This window comes from Anas acuta, chromosome 3 (assembly GCF_963932015.1).
Source record: "Anas acuta chromosome 3, bAnaAcu1.1, whole genome shotgun sequence".
Taxonomy (NCBI): Eukaryota; Metazoa; Chordata; class Aves; order Anseriformes; family Anatidae; genus Anas; species Anas acuta.
Window position 1 is genome coordinate 70,592,652 of NC_088981.1, and position 23,152 is coordinate 70,615,803.

At 38.4% G+C, this 23,152-nt stretch overlaps 1 protein-coding gene across 1 annotated transcript in view; it reads right to left on the reverse strand.

Moving 5' to 3' along the window:
- Nucleotides 1-2,641: 2,641 nt before the first annotated feature.
- CDC40 (cell division cycle 40) overlaps nt 2,642-23,152 on the reverse strand; it is a 35,199-nt gene continuing 14,688 nt past the window's right edge. The window contains exons 4-15 of the mRNA XM_068677719.1: nt 20,801-20,884; nt 19,043-19,182; nt 18,311-18,407; nt 16,516-16,655; nt 15,519-15,593; nt 14,806-14,851; nt 13,165-13,266; nt 11,919-12,034; nt 11,504-11,637; nt 6,448-6,524; nt 4,069-4,213; nt 2,642-3,131 (exon numbers count right to left, since the gene is read on the reverse strand). Of these exons, the coding sequence (XP_068533820.1) occupies nt 2,954-3,131; nt 4,069-4,213; nt 6,448-6,524; nt 11,504-11,637; nt 11,919-12,034; nt 13,165-13,266; nt 14,806-14,851; nt 15,519-15,593; nt 16,516-16,655; nt 18,311-18,407; nt 19,043-19,182; nt 20,801-20,884 (1,334 nt within the window). The 3' untranslated portion in view covers nt 2,642-2,953. The remainder of the gene's footprint in view (nt 3,132-4,068; nt 4,214-6,447; nt 6,525-11,503; nt 11,638-11,918; nt 12,035-13,164; nt 13,267-14,805; nt 14,852-15,518; nt 15,594-16,515; nt 16,656-18,310; nt 18,408-19,042; nt 19,183-20,800; nt 20,885-23,152) is intronic.

Here is a 23,152-nt window from a genome sequence, read left to right on the forward strand (position 1 = left end):
GGCAAACAGGCTCATTTAGCCTTGACATCTTTCAGATTAACCAAAAAAACCCCAAGGACGAGTCATAGCCTCTTACTCTGAATGGCAAACCCAATACATCTGCAGTACCGCTTGATTTCAGCGGTGCCCGTCAGCTGATTTTTTTGTGTATATAGGTTCAACTCTTCCAAGTCTTGCAGGCAAAGCTCCCCTCCCTGCCCTGCTCTCCTGCTCGTTCCCCCTCAGGCAGGCTGCTCGTCATATGGAGCCTCTCTAGCAAGTAGGAGCAAGATCTTGTGATGACCAGCTGGTAGGAAGAAAGAAAGTACATTGTGTTCCTGGGCTCTCAGCTTTGCAAGGCTCACTGTTTAAATCAGCCTTTGAAGACCACACTGTTAAATGGTAGATTGAACATCTGCCCGTTGCTAAAAATTGGCTTTTTACAAGGCAACGTTGAAGTTTTCTGGATGTACAGTAATTTAGGTATTTGTTCCTTGTAATGAGGGCAAAGACTGAGCATCCCGTCTTACTGGGGACTATTATAAACTCCGTGCAAGACAGATGCCAAGACCATCTGCTTCAAGAGCGACAGCCTTCTTAGCAGCGAGTTGCGTGAGGATATGTGGGATATTTCCCCCTCTCGCATATGAAGAGAGTCCAAGAAGAAGATGGCACAGGGCCAAAAGAACGATCAAGTTCCCGAGGCAGAGCTCCAAGGATGATGGAGATAGCTCACTTACCCGTAAAACCCATAAAAAAAATTAACTGATATTAATAAAAGTGGCAACATAGCCACGTCATTTCTTAAAATTAGAGATGCGCGGTCAAGGGGAACTAAATTATAATGCTGTCACAGCAGCATTTGTGCCAACTTGCAAGTATTCCTTCCAGACAGGGCGACGGGCTTGCCTCCAGCCCTCACAAGGAGCTCCTTCCAGCCTGAATCTGCCCGGTGTTAGAGGACAATGATTTGGGAACTGGAAACACGCGGCTTCCTTGCCTCACAGAGCTGCTTTTCCGTGGCTGTCTGCTCACACGCTCATTTCAGCCTAGAGGTCTCAGTCTAGACTTGTTCTGACCGATATTTGTAGCAGACCAATTTCTGGCGAAACACGGAATTGGGAAGATAAGAGGACAACGTGATTAGAGTTAATTAGCCCAGCAAGGAGTCTGCTCCCAGGTGGCTGCTGGTGAGACAAGTCTAGACTCAAGCCACACAGACACCCAGCGCCTGTTCTCAGGCACAGGAAAATAGCTGACAACGTGAGCCTTGGGGTTCATAACTCTCAGGCTGACAAGAGGGAATTATCCTCATAAAAATTCCCCCTGAGGGCTTCAATGCAGATGTGAGAAATTCCACAAGGGATTAACAGGGTGACCAGCAGCGAAGGACAAAGGATTTTATCTGAAAGTTTCTGGCAGGATTTTGATTCAGGGCTTGCTGCACACGTTTAATCCTAATTCATCATCTCCAGGATTTCCTGAGTATACATTTGGTACAGTTATGTGATGACATAAACTAGTAGTGAAAAGACTCAAACTCAGCTTCAGACAGCTGGTCTAAAACCCCTAAGTTCCATGGCCATTCGTAAAAGCCTTGCTTGAAACTTTTGGATCAAGTATTCTTTGAAAGAACAGTCTTCTTAATGAATCCTTCCAAAACAGACGATTTAAAAAAACAGAAAACAAAACAAAAAAACAATTGCCCTTCTTCCTACACAATTTGTGATTCTTTGCATCTCAACTACTGAGATGCTTTATCTCCTATCCTACTGCTAATTATAGCTATTACTCTTTTACTATTGTTTAATTGATGAGGAGTGGTTGGACTTACAGTAAACAACACAGTGTAGTCCAAAACTGTAATTAAACGGGATACATTTGTTACATGTTTTTATTTCTGTTATGGCCTAAACACAAGAGCAGATAGAGAATTAGAAGGAGGGGGAAAGTCCTTTAAATTTACATTAGTTTTGTATGAATGGTGTGAGAAAATGAGTTTATCTGAACTCTGATACAACTGAGAATTAAAAACACCAAATGATAAGAAGTATTTCATAGGGACAGTGCTAGATGGAAGAACTGAATGAAGATAATCAGATTTTTTTATAAAAAGATTTATTAAAAATAAGTTCTTTGACGAGAAAAAGTGTGGCATGTATATACATTAAGTTGTCAGAAACTTTACGGAGCTTATAATACAATCTATTCACTTTGTTGGTGCCCTTTTTTTTTTTTTTTTTTTAAATATGTCATGCTTACTGGAACTTAACAACATTAAGGGAAGAAAAAAACACCTAGCACACGACCATTACAGGCAAAATCTTCAAACTGAGGAGCATTTGTAAAGATGACACTTGGTGATCAGCATGATACAGTTAAATACAGACAAAACAAGGTTTTTATGAATGCGGCTTTCTGTTGATACAGTTTAATTGAGGGCTGCAAGCTTCTGATTAGTCCATTCCAACTGTGAATTAACAGATATTAGCAAATGATTGTGTTCTGTAAAGGTAGAAGTATTTGGGGGAGAACAAAATACTGCCAAAAGCCACAAACAAATGCATCTTTTCCAGCTCTACTGCAGCAGGTATCAAAGATTTCTTCTTCGGAAGAGAATTACACAATTGCTGGTTTTCTTCTCTAAGTCCCCACATCTCTGACAGCCAGAACCACAAAAATAGTTTTTCTTAAAATTATTTTATTTTACAAGAGTATCTTGCACAAAAAGTGACAGGACAAACTAACACTCGATTCTGCATGCTCCAGGTGACCTCAGATTCTCACACCCAGATGTCATATTTCGAACAATATCCTTTGGGACAAGTCTTTTGAAATCCCCCATTTTTTAGAGCATATGTACAGCTAGCTGAGAACAGCTGTATTACAAAAGTTTACCTCTCCTCACAGCTGAATGCACTCCAGTCTCAGATGTCTGCAGGGCTTACACCTTTAGATCCTCGTAGCAGCCTCGTTAGTCCCAGAGTTTAATAAGACCATCCCAGCCACACGTAATGACTTTGGATGTTTCGTGTGGATGCCAGACTGCACCAATACAGACTTTATCGTGTGCTTTTACTCTGCTGTAGAGTTTTGTTGTCTTCCAGTCCCAGATGTTCAGTTTTCCATCTGCATCTCCAGATATCACATAGCTGTATTAAAGGGATTAAAATAAAAGCTGCATTAAGTGCAAAGACTGCTGGTATTTTAACAGTTTGCACTGAGCAACGGAAATAGAGCTTCGCCCAGCGAGCTTCCCATCTGACAGTCTGAAAACATATCTGCCCAAAAATTAGCATTCGTGCTGTGCTCTAAAGCACACAAGTCCTGCAGAAGGTGATTCATCAGCTGCGAGGTAAACGTGCTAAGCAACGTGATTATACCATACACGGTGTTACTGGAACTAGAGAGAAAACATCGGGCAAAGATGAAGTGCTAGAAGTTTATCTGCAAGTTACAGACGCTTCTCTCCACTATTTCCTCCAGGTTTTAAGAGGTTATTCTCCTGTTTTTATAGTACTGAATACCTTATGTACACACAATGATAAATGTATCAGTGTAATCCTGAGCAAACAGGACGAAGAAAAGATAATTCTCTCAGCAACAAGTCAGGATTCACCACAGCAGATCCACAAATTAGAAAAAGTGGGTATTTCTGAGTCCCAGGTATTCTAGACAAGTGCATATTGCAGAGATAAAGCCTTAAGGTTTCTGGGAAGACTTTGCAGCTGGTCTACAGTAAAGAGCCAGAGGCAAGTCAGATGTGGAAGCCTCTTGTGCTGCACCAAGGCTGGACAAAACAAGGGGAATCTCCGGATGCTTTAACACAGAAACATAAGCTATCTTTGCAGAATGGGGAATCTGGAATACAATGACTATTTTCTATTGTTGTTTGGACCAACTCTTGAGTATAACTTAGTCTAATTAAGCCACAAGAGCAAAATTTCCATTCTGCTGCTTGGCTAGAAAGCCGTCTGATGCTGGGTTAATTGAAGGGCTGTGCATCAATCATTGTTGCAGAGGATTCAAAAAGAAACCTAGTGTCTGTGCTAGCCAGTTTACAGTGAAACACTTTCCCACAAAACTCACCTCATATCAGGTGAAAAATCCACTTGACAAGCGTAGCCAGCTACCATGTGACCTTTGAAGATTTTCTTTTTGTTTAATCTGAATCTGTTCTGAGCTCCAAAAATCAGAATTTGGTTATCCATTGACTGGCAAGCCAACCATTTCCCTGTAAATGCAATAAACAAAGATTTCAGAGTGCCACGTGTGAAAAAACAGACTTGGCTGAGAAGTTTGAGACACATATCTTTTCCTGCACTACATTAATAGAGATTTTTAGCATGTATCAGTATCAACTTCTACCTAGGACCTTATTTCTGCCTGTTATAACTGCCACAAGAGGCAGAACCTTATGCTTGGCAGGAGCTGGGAAGCCTATGCCCACAAGAACCCCTCAGAACTGTAAGAAAAGCCCTGCCAGCTATAACAATATGCTGCATTAACCCCACTGAGTTACTGATTTCTGTTTTTAATCTACCAAGTAAGCTTGCTGGTGCACACATTCTAAACACTCAATCAAGTAATTCAGATGAGGGAAAAAAAAACAACATCTAGCTGCAATCTGTTTGATTACCTCCTTTGTGGGTAACTCTAAGATCATCACCTCTTATTTTTCTTTATGAGAAAAGCAGCTCTAAGGTGGACTCAGAAGTCTGAAAATCTGAAGTTTTCAGAATTATTTCATATTCTGTGCCTTAACTGAGGATGATTTACTGAAGACATTTAAGAAAAAAAGAACAGGCTTTTCTAATCTTAACTCCGTTTCACTCTGCTTCTTGGCAGCGCATTGACTCCTGCCTGAGAATCCAACGAAGATGATGCACTACAGAACAGTACAGAACAGAGACTCCTGTCCTGAACTCTTTATATCACCACTGTCTTCACAGTGTCCCATTTGAACAGCAGTAACAAAATGTGTTGACTTATCCGTATATCTGATCCAGCTCCTACCTTGGAAGTAGAGGTTTTTCTTAAGACTCCCGAAGAAATAAACAGCATGTGTACCCCGAATGTGTTATTCTCTACTTTTTAGAAGTCTGTCTCCATCTCCTGCACCCTTCAGAAGGAAATGTGCCCCTGCTAATGGTTGGGGGGTTAGAATTAGATGATCTTTGAGGTCCCTTCCAACCCAAACCATTCTGATTCTATGGAATTGAAAGTTTTTTTCTGTAAAATTTTCAATTTAATTTTCTTTAAAGGACTCATTTAACTCCAAAAAGATGCACTATGTATCTGGCACAATCAGTAGCGTAATTATTCTGAAAGCCCTTGTTCTGCCTGATGTTGGACTACTGCAGGTCAAGATAATGTTAGTTAACGTGAGGTATCTGGAGCTGAAGAAACTACCCTACTTCGCTCCTAACATCATTTACTGTCTCATCACAGAAATCAAATACTCAAATGACCAATAAGGAAAAAGAATGAGAAATCTGGTAAATACCAGATTTCGTACGAATGTGGAAGAATGAGATGAGCAGAAAAACTGGATGAGAACACAGCAAGTTGTGCCACGTCAGAAATAGGGGTTGAAATAGCCCAGCTTGGGAAGCTAACATTTTAATGACGTAGCACTCTTTCTCCAGAATCTTCCTTTCTATATTAAAGCTCTACTTCAATTGTTAAGAATAAAATATTTACACTGCAAAGCAAATGTAATTTGATGCTGATAGCTGGCTGAAAATGCTAGCTGTGCAGCAAGTTCATCAGCCACTGCTCAACAAATGAGACCGTTAACTGTAAATCCAGTAACACTTCAATAACGTTGGCAATAAAGCTATTTAATTTTGGCCAAAACACATAAAGAGATTTTGTCCTATTAAAAGGATTTTTCACTTCTTACTGGAGACACTAACCCTTTATCCTCCCTCAGTTTGATTCTTATAGAAGAACACAAACACCAGGGAAACATCAGCACACAGAAACACTGAGATAATTTAGAATTTCTCTAAGTGTTATTTGGGCTATATTCAGAAGAGAAAGCAACAGCATTAACAGGAACACGTACAACATCACTCTTTGCTTTATCAGTGGCACCACAAGGACTGATAAACTTGCTTAGCAGTTTGCAGCCACTGTCAATTACCACCATTGTTTCTCTTAATATTGTAAATATTGCAAAGAACACATTATAGCTCTACAAAAAAGGAGAGTCTGTTTACTCTGGATGAAGGTCTAAATTTAAACCAACAGTTATCCTGATATAACCCCTCATTTTGAGGTCTTCCCAGAGCATTTAAATCAAAACCTTATTCAGTCCAATCTTGGAATAGATGTCTACACACTCCTTCGGGAAGGTAGGGTTGCGTGGGGCACCAGGGAAGTGCAGCATGGCAAAGTTACAGATATAATCAGTAAGACGTGCCTACGTAAGCTGCCTAAGAAGGCAGGAAAGTGTTAACCTACCATTTGGAGACAAAGTCACGGCTGGCATCGAATGCATACTTGGCTCAGCAATGTACTTGAAGTCTACAGGAATGTCCCTGCAAAAGGAAGAAGTATGTGCTTTAGGAAGACGTGGAGACACTCCAACGGGCTGCCTGGAGTCAGCTGCTTTACTCAGCCACCAAATCACGGAGAACGTAGTGGTGCTGTCCACAGCGAAGACGTGGAAAAGGGCAAAATTACGAATGCCCACCTCCAGTTGTGGAAGCATTTATGGGATAATCTCTGGTAGCACGAATTAACCCCAAACCGAGCGACCCATACTCTACAGCACAAACCTGATTCCAACTGTTAAACTTTAACACAAAGATACTTGATTGACTCCAGCTTAACTGCAACTTTTGCCAAATATTTATGTAGGAAACAAGAATAGACTGATATATGCATGTATCTCACTGCAATGTCTTAAGGCATTGAGTTTTAACAGTAATACTTCTCTGCCTTTTTATATGCTTTTTTTTTTTTCCCTTTAGAAAGAGAAAACAGGACTCTTTTTCACTTCTCTCTGACAACGACCCTTTCCTCCTGATTTCCCCAAATGGGATGCCAATCAATTCTGAATGTTCATAGCTGAACTGTACTGTGAACTCCTCAGTCTCAATTCCATACAGGACTGTGCCAGTGCATGTTAAGGATATACATGAAATGTACAAAGGCACGTGGAACAAGGGAAAAAAAAAAACAAAAAAACAAAAAAAACCTATGGGCTTACTCCTCCGAATAGTCATTTGGTTTTCACTATGTAAAGTGAATTACTAATGAGCTGTGCACATCCACAGCATTCCTCACGCCCCACGCTGGAAGGCTGGTAAAAGGGAAGACAAACACACAGCTTTCCCCTTAAACAATGAAATCTCCAGCAGAAAATAGATTTGATTAGTGTATTCATTCGAAGACGTGCAAAATGTTCTGTAGCAACAGCAATTAAGACAAAGGGGATGGTTCTGGCCTCAGTGTCTATAATTGACACAGTAGAAAGGCTGCTGGGACACTCTCAGGGCAGAGAGCGTGGATGGCTGCCTTGTACTCACTGAGGGAAATGCTAACAGCATTAGCAAGGTAATTAACAGTCCTGGTTTATTGGGGAGTAAATTATTTCCCATGATCTCGTGTTAAGCAACGTGCACATGGGCAGCAGGGTGCGAAGCTGCCCTGCTGTCAGGAAGCAACACCGATGCTCCCGTGAGCTAAATGTAAGATCATTTCACCCCTCAGCATCAGAGGAGGGGGTGAAGAACATGTGCAGGGTTCTTCTGTGTCCTTCGGTAGAGAACAGCACGTGCAGGGCTAACTTCCTAGTGTGCAAACCTAACCCAACACCCCCTCAGCCCACCTGGCACCTGGAGCCCTCAGTTCTAGGTAAAAGCAGTCCTATCAGAAGCCACGTTTAAAAAAAATAAATCTTATTTCTTAAAGAAATAAAATCACAGAAGATACATCTCCAATGCTGAACACTACCGCAGTGAGAAATTGAAATGCAGTGTAGGTTTTCCACCTTCTCTTCTCCCTTTACAAAAGGAATGCAGGCTCATCTATTAGAATTTATTCAGGACAGCTCTGTTCTATGTTGAAAACTAGCAGGCACAGTAAGGACAGGTGCAGAATACAATGCCTTCGTCTGTTAAGAAAAATCAAGACATTTATGTTTCCCTATTTGCTTCCAGTTGCTAAATAAGTAGTAATATCAGCCTGCTCCGCACATGCCCTCCCAATGTAAAATAAAATAAAAATTAAAAAATTACTGAAAAAGAAAAATTACTGCCATGTTTGGCTGACCTAAAAATCATGTGATACATTGTTCAGATTTTTAAATTTAAAGATCTTCGAATCCTTATATATTTTTCCCCACTTCCTAACACTCTAAAGGCTGAAAATGTTTAAATATCAAAAGTAGCTTCTGTCTGTCAAGATCTAGAAATGTGATAATCTGGGGTTCTCATACCACTTCTTCCCCAAGCAGGAGAGAGAAAAAGCCTTCCAAAGGATGAAAAAGAAAAAACAACCACCAAAAAACACAAAAGCAAAACAATCCCCTTCTGGGATCTGTACATCATGAGGAGCTCTCTCAGGAGACTACAGCATCTTTACAAGGAATTATGGAGTGAAAAGGCCTGCTGGGGGGTATAGCTTTCTAGACGTGACAAGCCTCCTAAGCCTGGCAAAATAAGCACTAAGCTACCACTGTACTGCTCTTGCTTTGCTAGCTGACTCGAAGGTAAAAGGAAATAAAAGCTTCCAAGGTCAGTTGCCTGAATTATTTCACTGTTTAGCCAAGTAGGGTCAGAAGCATGGGAAGCAGGCAAGACAAAATATTTTGCATTTCAAAAAGAAAACACAGAATATAATACCCATGTTTTAATATCGCCGCTGTGAAGCTACAATCAAATGAAAAGTAAAAGCAGACAAATGTTGAAGTACTCCTGTCAGGACTCCTGACCGCCCCCCTTGGTCTGTAAGCCTGTCCCTGTGTTTGCAGGTTGAACTTTCAGCAGCCGGGCAACTGCAATTCAGAGCACGCCACCAGTGCCATCGACGTGCATGCTGTGAACTCCTGGGGAAAGGAGCTTTGGAGTCTCGGGGGAGAAGTTGCTGACTGTGATGAAGTCTGACATGCCATCCCATTACCAGCTCTGGCCAAGTCGGAGTGTGTACAAAGCAGACTGCAAAATTCCTCTAGACAACTGAGACCAAGCAATTAAACCAGCTTTAATTACTGGCTTTTAAGGCCATACTCAGGTCAAAATTACTTTGAAGGCTGCTTTGTTTCTGTAGAATATTGGAGAAATACATCAAAATGTGCAGTAAGCAAGTCACCCGAAGCTTAGGAATAACTGTCCTGATGAACTTAAGGCAAAAAAGGATTTGAGGTGCAGCACAAAACAGTTTGATGTGGAATTTTTCAAACTCCAAACCTGACGTGCTGAATAGATTGGCTTAGTTTTCACATGTTGTAGAAATCTGGATATTGAAGCTAAGTATGCCTGCAGAGCAATAACCATGTATCATAGCACGTTATGGACAAATGTTTTTTCAGGTTGATGCTAGGAACACAGCGCTGCATTCGCTTTATATAAAATAAAAAAAATTCCCAACAACTGAATCATAGAATACTATCTACTGTTGACAACTCCTCCCTGTTATCTGAACAAAGATGCTCTTTCTTCATTGTACAGGAAGCTCAGTACATATTTTTGTTCTTCAGAAGGAAGAAAACTTCTGCTACTGGAACAATCAGGTTGTGATGTTCCCATCCCAGAACCTTTTTGCCTTTCCTGCTCTTCCCCACGGAGTGACTAAATCCACCCACTTCGCTATTTATTTCAGCCATCAACACAAAGCTCAGAGAAGAAGGGCAATCCATTCTCAAGGAAGTAACAGATTTGTGCAAGTGAGATCCTCCTCCTACTCACCAGAGAGGAGACATTCCCTAGCAGATATGATAATGTAAAGATTTTTTTTCTTAAGGAGCTCAGTAAAGAGTCTAATCATGAAAAGCTGAGCAGGGGCTCTCTGGGAGAGACATCTGCTGACAGTATTTTGTGTCTAGCCTAAGCCCAGGTTCCCAGACTTTGGTCATACCACTGCTGCTACTGGCAATGGTAGCAGGTCACAGACACTGTGGGTTTTGCTGGCTGCTTGAGTAACATTTAAATACTACAGACCGGAGTCTCCTGTCTAGATTTATAAATAAATAAATAAATAAAAAAGCTGGGGAGGAACTGATTAGTCACAGAGATGTCAAACTAATGTCTGTATTGTGCAACAGCTTTTCATGTGTGAACAGCAAAATGAAATGGATATGTGAAGATATGGAATTAATAATTTCCAAAAGAGGTTTGAAGTCCTAGAGAAATCTTAAAGTCCTAAGCAGAAAGTCTTAAGACCTAGAGCCTTGTGGAAAACATTTTAGAAGCAGGAGGGATTTGCCTTCTCCCCAGAGCTGTTAAAAATTGGAAGCCATTGAAAATGATGTTTCATGTGAGTTTTCTTGGATAGACTCCCATTTTTCTGTCACCTGTTGTATTCATCCTGTGCGTATTGATGATTGCCCAAAAAGCAGACTACCAGAAAAAGAGAAATGAAGCTAAACTAAGATAGTTATTTCATGTATTGGTCAAACATTAAATAATAATATAACATATCCGACTTCAAAGCATTCAGAAACTACACAGGCTAACATAACATAGCAAGCTTTTCTTTAAAAGGCTAATTTAAGGGCTAATACACCCTTGGGGAACGGAGAGATAACAGAGATCACTAATAGAGTGCAGCATGCTTCAGGCAGATAAGGCTGTCTTGTGCTTTCTTTGGAGGAAGGGAAATCTATGAAATCTCTTGAGCATTAAGCCAGAATAGGTTTGTTAGCATTCAGCTAGGGGGTAGGAAGCAACTAGTTTTAAATGATCAGAATTATTATTTTTTAAGAGTTCTTAATAAGATACAACATTAAAATACATTATTAATAATTAATGCTAATAATAAACATAGCCTGATGCCCTTATAAGATTGACACCAATAAAACGGAGGCTATTTAAGACATTCAATTTTACAGACTTTAAAAACAGTTTTCAATTACTGCAGTAGAGTAGGGCAGTAAGCTAGGGACAATAACTCACTATTAAACATTAATAATGTCTAGACATTGTGAGTATTATATTTAGATTTTGAAAGGAATGTTTTCTTCTTCTGGACAAAAATGTTTAAGAACTAGGACCCACGCTAGACTGAGTGGCAGAACAAAGAAATATGCAGAGTGTATGCCCAACTTCAACAGTATCAGAAATGTGCAACAAGGATATCTGAGATCATTCTGGTTTTACTTTCTTGTGAAAGACTTTCTAAAATTGTTTATATAATTATGTAGTAGTTATTTAAATTAAACTCTTCCTCATTTAGCTAGAACCCAGTACACTTCAGCATCCTGTGTGCCATGTACACTTGTAAGAATAAACTACCTCTCAGTTTGCTTACAATACACTTTATGTTAAAAAAAAAAAACAGTATTTTAAAAACTTACCATTCCCAGACTCTTAAGCTCTTGTCATCAGATGTACTCACAAACCTTCTATTTTCATCCACAAATACAATGGTGTTGACAGCTCCCAAATGCCTATCATACTCCTGCACAATCTCACCACTCCGAATATCCCACTACAATTAAAGAAGACATAAGGTTTTTTTTTTTTCCTTTTTACACTAAATATTTTATTATTATTTCAAGTTTTAAAATAATTTCAGGTAAGAAAGCAAATTTTCTAGCAACAATCTTTGAAGGTCTAGCAGAAAGAAAAAAAAAGATGAAGAAAGATTTAATAACTGGTTGAGAAATTCTAGTTGAATCAGAAAATCCAAGTAAAACTAACAATTTCTCAAGCTGTAGGTGGAGCATTTAAGACAGAATCCGAAGAAAATAAGGTATTAAGTAGACATACCTGCACAATTTTCTTGTCTGACATTCCTGCAACAAAGAGGTTTTGTTTATCTTCATCAGGATTGAACTTGACACAATAAGGAACCTTCCTGTTTGTGAATCTTGAAATGCATTGTCCTGAAACAGAAACAGAAAAACCATTCATATTGGGTCAACAGGGAAGTTCTAAGGGCTGGTGAGTTCATTACAGGTATTGATAGAGACATTAATTTTACTTTTACCTCACTAACAGCAGAAAATACCTTTTTTTTTTTTTTTTTAAAGGCTCTGAGAGGATCAGAGGGTAGAATTTACCCTACATTTACCTACCCTAACCCTTTAGTTAGACATTCTTTCATGTGTTTGTAAGCATGCATCTGCAAAAAGACATACAAATACACTCACCCAATACCATTACTACAGCTTTCCAAACAACATAACTTCTCTTCAGCCTACATATCATCAGGACATAATCAAAGACATCCGGACTAGTGAAGACATCAGTAGCTGACCAGTGTCTTGGCAAAGCACCACCTGACTAGGATCCAAGTTATCCCCAGCAAAAGACATGAACTCAGTGAGGAATCCCTTATTGCCACGACTAAAAAGGGCAACAGTAATCCAGCTAGAAGACAAACCACTGACCTCCTCTCACAGCCTCAGCCATAAATATCCCGACTGTGCATTATTTGTAACTCCCAGGAGCCTGGTTTAGTTCAAAAGCACAATGATTTTTTTTTTTTTAGGTGGTCCGAATAACTGAGCTCTAACACAAGACTGGAGGATCTGACCTACCTTCTGCCTGCCACTTGTATGAGACTTGTGCCACTGCTAACCAAGGAAGCCAACATTTTTTTCAAACACGGGAAATTCCTTCCCTTCAAACACCCTCAGCTTGAAAGAATACTGACAAAATCTACTTTGAATCTTTTTAACTGAAGAAACTATTTGCAGCAGAATGTTACAGAGCACCTTCCAGCCAGTTCTGTGAAAGCATCACACCTATCCCTTCACTTCCTAAACCAGCAGCTGGATTTCTACTGTCAATTCCTATTCAGAATGCTCTTCATGTTCAGGTTAGCTGAAAGATCAAGTGAAATAATTCTTCTAAATTGAATTTAGGTTTAAAGTGCAATTTCATTACTTAAGTTGTGCCTGTACACATAAACATGCAATTAATTGATGTAGTAAAAACGTTTTACAACCTGACAATATGTCTTGGTATTTACCACAGCGCCACGTAACAGTGTGTGGAATTACAAGCCTACCTGTTTCAGTGTCCCAGAGTTTAATATAGCGGTCATACGCAGCACTAAGAAACCGAGTGCCAGCGTTATTAAAACAGATGTCTCGAACAGCTTTACCATGTCCTGCAGAAAAGATGCAATAAACTTTTAGCCATTCATGCTTAGAATTAAATTATTTTTTGGAAAACATTCCAGTTAACTGCTACCATCTTCATCAAAGCAAAAAGAACAAGGAAATTGCTTGAAATTCTTCATGAGCACTAGTAAACCTAGTTTCAGCACAGAGACTCATTCAAGTGGCAAAGAACAAGTAACTCCTAAAGACTGATAATTATTTAGAAAAACAAAACCACAACCAAAGCACTGGAGAGAGAAACAAAAGTATTGCACAGAAACATGCACTGTGCATCATTCATGAATTGATATGCAAGCAAAATTTTAAGTACTTTTGGGTTCAAAGACTGTTCTGATCAGTTAAGAACTGCAAGAGAAGTTTAAAACGTTGTAATAAATGACAACATCTAAGGAAAAAAGAGGAAGGACAAACACTACAAGAGATGTACTTAAAGCAGAAACGTTTACTATGACATAATCAAGTATAAAACATGTTAAATACTAGGTTAGAAAATTAAGAATCTGGTGTTAACTCTGCTACTCCTCAGCCCAATACTTTCAGCTGAGAATTGAATCAGACTTGTAGAAGTTGTCTTTCATTAAAATGTTGGCACTGGAACTATATATATTAAAAATATCTAATATATAGCTACATGTAATCATACAAATCTATATAGCTATACTTACATTATACTTGCATTACATTATATGCATTACATTATTTGCATTATACTTGCTACTTACATTATATATGATATTATGTATGACATATATATAATATTTACTTACATACATATAAAACAGCAAGGAAATTTTCATATGTATTAAAATAGTAAGCAAATCTGGTTGATAATAAGGACCTTCGGAGAAAAACAGTCAAACCATTCAGAAAGAGTAGTCTATTGATAGAGAACCCTTTCTGAGCACTCCTTTGCCACACTGCTGTCATCAGAATATCAGATAAAAATATTTTTTTTTTGTTGTTATTCAACATATATTCACTCAAGCACTGTTCTAGAAACGTTCCCATCTCAAAAGGGGAATGAGCTGCTTTTGTTCTGTATTCAAGGCTGTTATGAAGTTTGTATTTTTCTCTCTCAACCATCTGCTTTAAAAAGCACCTGTTACAGGAACAAAGACTGCACCTGAACCAGGGGGGAAAAACAAAAAACCAAAAACCTCTCATGCCTTTGCACTAGAAACTGCATACATAAGAGATTACCTAGTTAAGGTAAGATGCCCTCCCTGCATAAATACAGAGGGCAGCTGTTCTCACTATGAAGATGGGGCAATTCCTTTTCATAATTTTGGCTTTGGAAAGGCGTATTGCCTGGAATAATGCCAAAGGTTCACTAAAAACTTGTACTTAGAACAATTTTTTTATTGTCAACATTATACTGAGTACCATTTACCTTGGATGCCTCCAGATCTTTTATAAGATAAAGTAATAAGCTAATCTAAATCACGTCCTTCCATGTAGTTGTTTTATATATATGTATAGATACACACACACACTTTAAGAACTCAGTTTAAAAAAAATGCTATTACCAATAAATGTTCGTAGACATCTTCGATCACCATATACTTCCCATAGCTTGGAAGAAAAAAAAAAGGATGGGGGAGAAAGTATGTTAATTGGTAAAAAAAAAATGATGCTGAAATTAAGTGCAAATATATATGACAACATCTTTTAAGAAATTAATTACAAACAGAAGACATCAACCGATTAATCACAACTACCTATGCAGAAATTCACAAGAATGTTGTCATCTTCTTATTAGCAAAAAAAGAAGTCTTAAAATAATTAAAAAACATACTAAATCTAAACTTAAAACCCCCTAAGATTATGCTAGTCAAAAAAATAAATCAGTTTTCTAATATGACATACGACTGACTAAAATTACATTAGTTCAAAGCCACAAATGCTTCAGTAAACCACTTCAGCAAAAGCCTATTTCTAGCTGTAATGCTAAGCTTCATAGAAAATTAATTATGATGATGGCAAGGACAATAACCTGAACAACTTGTGACCTTCTAAATGCTATTAGTAAATGATTAACACTGTTCTAACACCCACGTCAGCTTGTGTATTATTCTTTGTTCCAGAGAACTTGTAATCTAAAAATCAAGTGAGAAAATAAAAGCAACAGACAAAAAAAACGGTCCTTGCTAGAATTACGTAGTGTTTAAATAATCTAAATGCAGGGTCTGTATTCAATGATGGTATAAAATACATAAATAAAAATTAAAAAATAACTCACCTTAATTTTGCAATCCATAGAGCAAGACAACAGCATATGGCCAGACAGAGGAAACAACCGAACTGCACTGACACCCTGTAAATAAGGACAATTAGACAGTAAGTGGAGCATCTAGGTATTTCCTCAGTTCACTTGCCCTCTTTCCTTTTGTAGGCAAAATGCTAAACTGCATCTTGAGAAGAAATAATCTAGCATTCCATTTTAAAAACAGCAGTGCATTTTGAACATTTTTATTGGCACTGAATAGATTCAGTTCAACAGCTGTACATACACCCTGCTTCAGCATTCACACCATTACTGTGAATCACAGCAAAGAAATACAAGTTGTGGCTGAGGGTAACAGCTTTGACCACACACTTCCTTCCATCTTCTGGCTACCATTAAGGTGCTGTCCATTGCAGCACAGTATATTCCCTGAAGGAGTACTGAAAATTAGAGATAAAAGAAGGCTTTTATGAACCTGATCAATGAAAGGCTTTTAATATAAAAGTATGTATATAGTTACAGGCTCTGGCAACAAACTGTAAACATGATGTAGCAATAAATAAAACTAAGTTAAAAAACGTATTTGGAAATCTTGTAATGCCTATGCATTGTAATCACAAAACCTATTTTCTTAAGTTTAATATAAAATAACTCAAGCACTTTTACTCTACCAATGCATTTTCAGTGATCTTTAGAATTAGCCTTCCTCTTATGTACATGATAGTTTTGAAAATAGCTCCAAACCCCACAGAGGTGAAGGAAGAATATTTGTCCCTTTAAAGGATGTCAGGAAGTCACGATGTCTATGTAGAAGTATATGGAGGTATCAGAAACAATCACTTCTGACCATGCAAACATCTCATGTGGGGCATACAATGCCATGAGCTGTGTGTCATAAATGAGAAAAATATTCCTTCCTTCTACTGATACTTCAGCTTTATAGAAGTTACTAGCTTCAGACACAAAATGAAGTGTTTCTCAATAAAAAAAAGTACACTCACAAACTTCCTACCTTTGTATGTCCAGACCATACATGGATTTGTTTCTTTGGAAGATAGCACTTCTCAGGCGGCACTGTAGAACGGAGATTAACTCCAACATCTTGAGGAACGTGAAGGTAAGATCTCCCCTGGTAGTCATACATTTCCTTAACTAAAAAGGTAAACAGAGAAATCTGAGAATCAGATTGTATTTTACGAGGTAATAATCTTAGAAAGACTCAACTGCTGCACATGGTTAAGGCTTTTCGCAACACAGTTGTTCTGCTCTGAATTGCGGGGGAAAGAAAAATTCACTTCATAGGGTATGGATGTAGAAACTTATTTGACATCAGTTGGGCTCAAATTAAGTCTGAAACAAAGCAAAGTCTGCTTGGAATCTGAAAATCTGAACATTAGAACAAACTAACCCCCTACAGATCTGACTCATTATCAAAACGCAAGAGAGGCCAATAATGGTCTGCTTACACTAACCCTACATAGATTATGGTGTGCAGCTCTAACCCTGGCATGTGCTTGCAATTTACATTCCAGCCAGCTCTGTGCTGCATCAGTCATGTCAACAGAATTGCAAACCAGAGAAAAAAAATCCATTTAGCCAACGTGAATGAATATTGGTTCACCAATACTGGTCAGCAGCCAACACCTGCTGTTGAACTAGATTTAACAGAAGAGATTGGACAGTCAGACATGCAGGTCTGCATCGTGTTTGAAAGGATTATTTCAAAAGTAGACTTGTGCTGGATAGTGATGACATTAAGCTGTGCACTGACTAAATCGATTTCTCAGTTTCTGGGATATTGCTATGGTAGTTCTGTTTGTATGTGTGACCTCCTGCTTGGTATTAATGATTAAAGGTGTCTACAAAATAGCTTGGGGAAGGCTTGTGTTCAAGAAGATTAATGTTTATTTCATAAGGACTTTCACTATGAAGCTTTAGAGACCAAGGAAAATATGATACAAAGAGTTATTCTACAGGAGGCTCAATGGCTAAAATTTAAAGTTTATGTTTGTCACTATTCAATAAATATTGTCATAATCTACTGCACATAAATACAATGAAGCACTAAGTATCTCCCTCGTCCACTCCTGTTTAATGCATATAAGAAGATGCTCCAGCTTATGTGTAGGAACCTGGCTGTGGTAAGTGGCACACAAAAAGAGAAGCTCAGTTTGGGCTAAATTTCTGTGCCAAGCAATGTAAGGCAGGACTGTTTTGCATACAGCCAGCTGAAATAACAGTTTCCAAAAATCACTTAATTTTACTTACTTGACAATTTTCATTGAAGATACCATATGCTATAGGGTAATTATTTCGTACATAATTATTCACAGTATGACAGCAGGAGCCTTTACATTAAGAAATGAGGAAGTACCGAGTCCAAGTGATTTTCTAAATTGCATGTAGGTAAGCCACAACTCAAAGCACTATTTGCTGATGAAAGTACTGAGACACAAAACCACAGTAACTCTGAAGCTCGAACTAAGCCAAACTCATAACCTAAAATTTTTTTGCTCTGTAAAATAAGAGAGATATGCATGCCCAGGAACATGAAAAATGAATAAAACCAGTAGCCTGAAAGATGACATTTCTATGTTGCTCTTCACAGTATGAAGTGGAATTGGTCCAAGTTTATCTCTTTCTCTGTCCTTTATGCTTATGCCTCTGAGCGCTATTATCTCCAAAACAGAAACATCAAGGTGCCTCAGCAAAACTGCTGAGGCTGTCTGCCATCCTTACTAATTAACACAGCAGGCAAGAAAACACAGCGAGCAAGAAAATGAGAACAGGCAGGAAGATGCTGTTACCATGTAATATAGTCTTCTCCTCTCCAGGTTTATCATCTTCCACCTTTCCTCTCTTCTGCCTCTTAGCTGTTATTTCATCCAACTCTTTCTGCTCTTCCTGGAAAAAATAAACAGGATCATGACTTTTAAAAAATTAAACATTCAGAATGACGTAACAAATTTCAAAACTGCATTACTGTTTACTTACTATCTAAAACACATTTACTGGCTAAATGAGATCAGAAATATTTCAAAGCTTCAATCAAGAGAATACTTTGATCAAAATCAGATTAATTTGAAAAGCTGTGTACACTGAACATAATTATGTATAAGCTTTTTATTTAAAGACTACAGACAGGCATCACTGACTAAATGTGAAGGACATTTGGTGGTTGGAGGGTTGAGTAGTTGCTCCCCCACCCCCTTTTTATTATTATTACAGTTTTACTTTCAGGTCTTTTTCAAGCTGCTCCTACTTATAAGCATCTTTTATCGGACTCTACACATGGCACATAAACGCAATTCATTTTATTTTATTTCCAAGCAGTCTTTCAAATAATTGAATGCAGAATATTCAGAACACCTTATTCAAACAAATCACCTGAAACATTTCTATTACCCTGAAGCACAGCATGGATCTTCTGGTTGAGACAAACTACCAGGGCAGTTGGATCCCTATTAAAACCACCACAATGTATTATGGCACCACAATGTAGTAACAATCTGTATCTGCTGAGTTAAAGTAGTACTTACTTCTGATGGCTTGGCTACTTCTTTTTCATCAACATACTTTGCCCATGGTCCCAGAAAACCATCAATGTTAGATGCATCGTTCTCCTTGAATTTCTTCCTTTTTTCGATTTTCTTTTGTCCTGTTTCAAACACTGTTAAACCTGCAGAAAGAAACAACGCACTGCCTAGCTGCTAGTACAGAATACAACACATCACAGCAGTCTAAAACGAAAAAATCACACCACCACCACCACCCCCTCCAATACACACAGGAAAATGGAAAACAGATTTTGGTGCCAAAACATTGCTAACTTTTTACATTATGAACACTGCTAGCTATGTACAGTAATGGAAGAGACAAATGAGTATTTAACCATATGTGTTTCCTTGTGTTTTTAACAATAATCCTGCAGACTGTACAAACACATTAGTTTTCATACCTTAAATAGTGCAGAGTTCAAAAAAGTAGAGTCCTAACAATTTGCTTGTGATCCCCTTACCCCTGTTTTAAACAAAACCCACAAGCAAACAAAAAACAAAGATCTCCCTAAACCCCAATTACAACTGTGTGTTTTAATGCAGAAAGAAAATAAATCAGGGTCATCTATTTCTGAACACTAGCTTATTCCTTCCCATAAATCACAAATACTGTGCCCTCGAACTTCATCTGTCAAAACCAGTGTGCAGTTTTCAAATAATGCTTTCCTACAGCATCAGTAGTACTTCTCTAGGGAAAAGGAAACAAAAAGATTTCTGTGTAAACAAAGGGAAATAGGCAATGTAAAAGCTAAAATAATGGTCATATGGAAGAATAGTATATTAAATTCACGAGGTTTCTTAAAATAATACTGCTGAAACTGTAGTTTCAGAAGGGTATGTTTTACTTCTGAAATTATTTATCTTAGCCATCTCTGTCCAATGTAGTTGCTATGTCAAAATAAGTCTATTTTCTTTTTCTTACTTAGGAAGGAAAGAGTGAAGTAACCTTGTATATATTCCATGGAAGAGAAGACAGAAATAAAAAACCTTTATACATATGTGCAAATAAAACGTTTAAAAAATCATTAAAGGGAAAAGCATAACTAAAGTTTTCACATTTTTACGTTACAAATTCAGTACTTCATATTGGGCTACAGTTTGATACATCCTCACCAGATTTACTTTACAATAAACTACAATATCACATGCTAACAAGTCACTTTCAGTGCTAAATATCTTTCATCAGCGTATTAATTACAAACCCCATGCTTCTGGTAGTCAATCCTCTCAGTGGCATGATATGCCTTTACCATTTGGCAACTTTCCAGCATTTTTTTTTCTTTCCCAAATAACCCAAACAGCTTAACTCTGCTAAGCAGAGATAACATGCAATTCCCAACAGGAGTGCTAGAGGTTGCTTACAGGATGATCAGTTTGCTACTGAGCAGCACGGTCTAAGTGGTTATCCTAACACACGAGAATCCTAATGCAAACACGCAACAACTTACCTACGACAGAAATTCAGAGGACCAAAAAGCTCTGCTCAAATCAATGCTATCCACACAATTACACGTAAGAGTTCCAATGCCAAATTTGAAATTTGACAAGTGATAGCTTGATATGTTTGCTGCTTCAGGAAAACAAAGCTCCCTTGTACCTCTCTTTGCTTGTAACATTATGATTGCAACATATCTGCATTGGTAAGTCTCTCATAGTTCCTTCCTCTGCTAATACCTATTCCATTCCTTACTGAGGAAGAAATTGAAATAGTCAATTTATACAAGATTCTGAATTATTTACCTTGATTTTTTTCAGCTTCTTCCACAGAACCAATATACTTGGTAGCAACTTCAGGGTTATCTATAGAGGGATCTAATGCATAACCTGGAAACAAAAAGAAAAACAAAATAATGTTATTTTCTCTTTTTGATGTACAACTTTGTGTACTCTCTCCCCCTGTGCTCCATGATTTTTTTTTTTTCCAGTTGGTCCTCAAGGAGCTCAGGATGAAGTTCAGGATGATAAATACTTTGAAATTTCATTCACTTGATCTGGGTATTGGGATTACAACAAGTTATAAGTTATTACCACAAAGTCATAGAATGGTTTGTGTTGGAAGGGACCTTTAGAGATCACCTAGTCCAGCCCCCTGCCATGAGGTCCTTGCGTATGCATTGCTACCAGAACGCTTAAATCTGCACAACAGAGAAGAAAATATGTGCAATAAGCAAGAATTCAGGTAAGACACAAAGATAAGGTACCACAGGAGCAAAGCCACAGAATCTTTTGGGCCTCCCAAGAGGCCTCTAGCCCAACACCTGCTCCAAGCAAGGTCAACACTGAATTCAGCCCAGTTTGCTGTAATCTGACACATTACTTTTTGGACTGTCACAACAATGTTCTCGTGTTGTGATGTGGTGTAAAGGGAAAGACTCAACTCTAGATTTAATGTTAGTGGCACAAGATTTTAAACAGATACTGCTTTAGTTTGGGACAAAGCCAGTAAGACCCTCCATGGGCAACTCAAGTTTTTTGGGGCTTTGCGCATATTCTGTCTCCCCTAGCAGAAATTATTTCAGCCTCCTCTTGTCAAGGTTGGGAAAGCTTGCTCCAACTTGAAAGCAGTTGTTTTAAGTAGCTTGGAAGATACCAGAAGCAGCAGCAATGGCCTTTAATTTTTTAAAATAATGAAGTATTCACATCTTCATTTCCTGATTGCAGCTATTGAGTCCCATTAAAGAAAAAAAAAAAAAAGCTGCATTTACTCTTATAAATAATTTATAAAATGTATCATCATTTTGTAGATATTCAGGACATTCACAATTTTTGGGGACTGAGGTTTCTCATTTTAATATTCGTATCTTACAGTTTCTCTTCATTTGCCCTGAAGTGGATAGGATGATTTTACAAGAATAAAACTGACAAATAATCTCATCTAATTTCCAAGGAACAGGTGCACAGTTACTGACCACTACTACTATTTTTTTTTTTTTTTTTTGGGTAAGAGTGCACCCTGGTGGACACATTGCCATTTCTTATTAAACATTACCCAAATCACAAACCGTCCCTTGAGGACCCAATGAGAACTTCTCCATCAGGAAAAACAACAACAATGAAGATATCACCCCCTGGTAGAAATAATCACCCACACAAAACCAAAGAAATCTTATAACAAAAATCCAAGAACTAGTTTGTATACTAGTATTGAACCCCCAGAGACCAATAGCCTATAACAGTACTTGCAAGGACACGACTTGAGAACCTATCAACACCATCTCAGTAGCCCAAGGAGTTAATCCCCAACTGTTTTTCGGGAACATTGCTGTCCTAGAAGATTTTTTTACTTCCATGGATAACCAAATTGAGCAGACACCGCCATCAGACTTTCACTAATTTAACTGCCTGCTTTTATTAAGGCAGTATTTCAGCCAGCTCTTTTCCAAGCTATATGGCTTCTGTTAGCAGCAGAGAGATATTACTTTGGATTTATGTCAAAATCAATACAGTGGTTTTCTTGTCCTCCAACTGTATTGACACAGTCTCTGGGACTCTATTTGCTCAGGACTTGTAAAAGAGGGACAGTATTCGAATGAATAGGGCCCCTGGGCCAAGCACAGCTTCCCGTGGAAGTGGAGGCTTCTTATAGCTGGATTGAATTTGGTCCAGCATCATTGTCATAGAAAAGCTCTGAACAATTTCGACTTTCTAGTGGGGTTTGTGAAAGAGAATCTTTTCTTTCTGGCTGAGGCTCCTAAACGCAGCTGCAAAAGACAGCTTGCTTTTATCCTCCTCAGCTGGTATGCCACATAAAGTGCCTCGACTCCTACGTCTCCTTCAGTTTTATTTGGGAGGTAGATATTTCATACTGCATTTCAGCAAGGCAAGGTACAATTCCTCCTACACCCATAACTTCAGTGCATTTGCAAAGGGTTGGTTAAATAATCAGACTTTGATGTAGATTCCAGAATGACAGCTACTTCAAACACATTTCCACTGCTCCGTGCAATGCTGCAGAGGAACCCAAGGTAGCTTCTGTACGCAAAACAATATTGCTGGACTGATGCTGATGGAAGGGGCCTCTCTGCAGAATCAAAGCAGTGAAATGTCTACAATTGTAGGAGGTAACAGCGACTGTTGGCCTTGCATGTAATG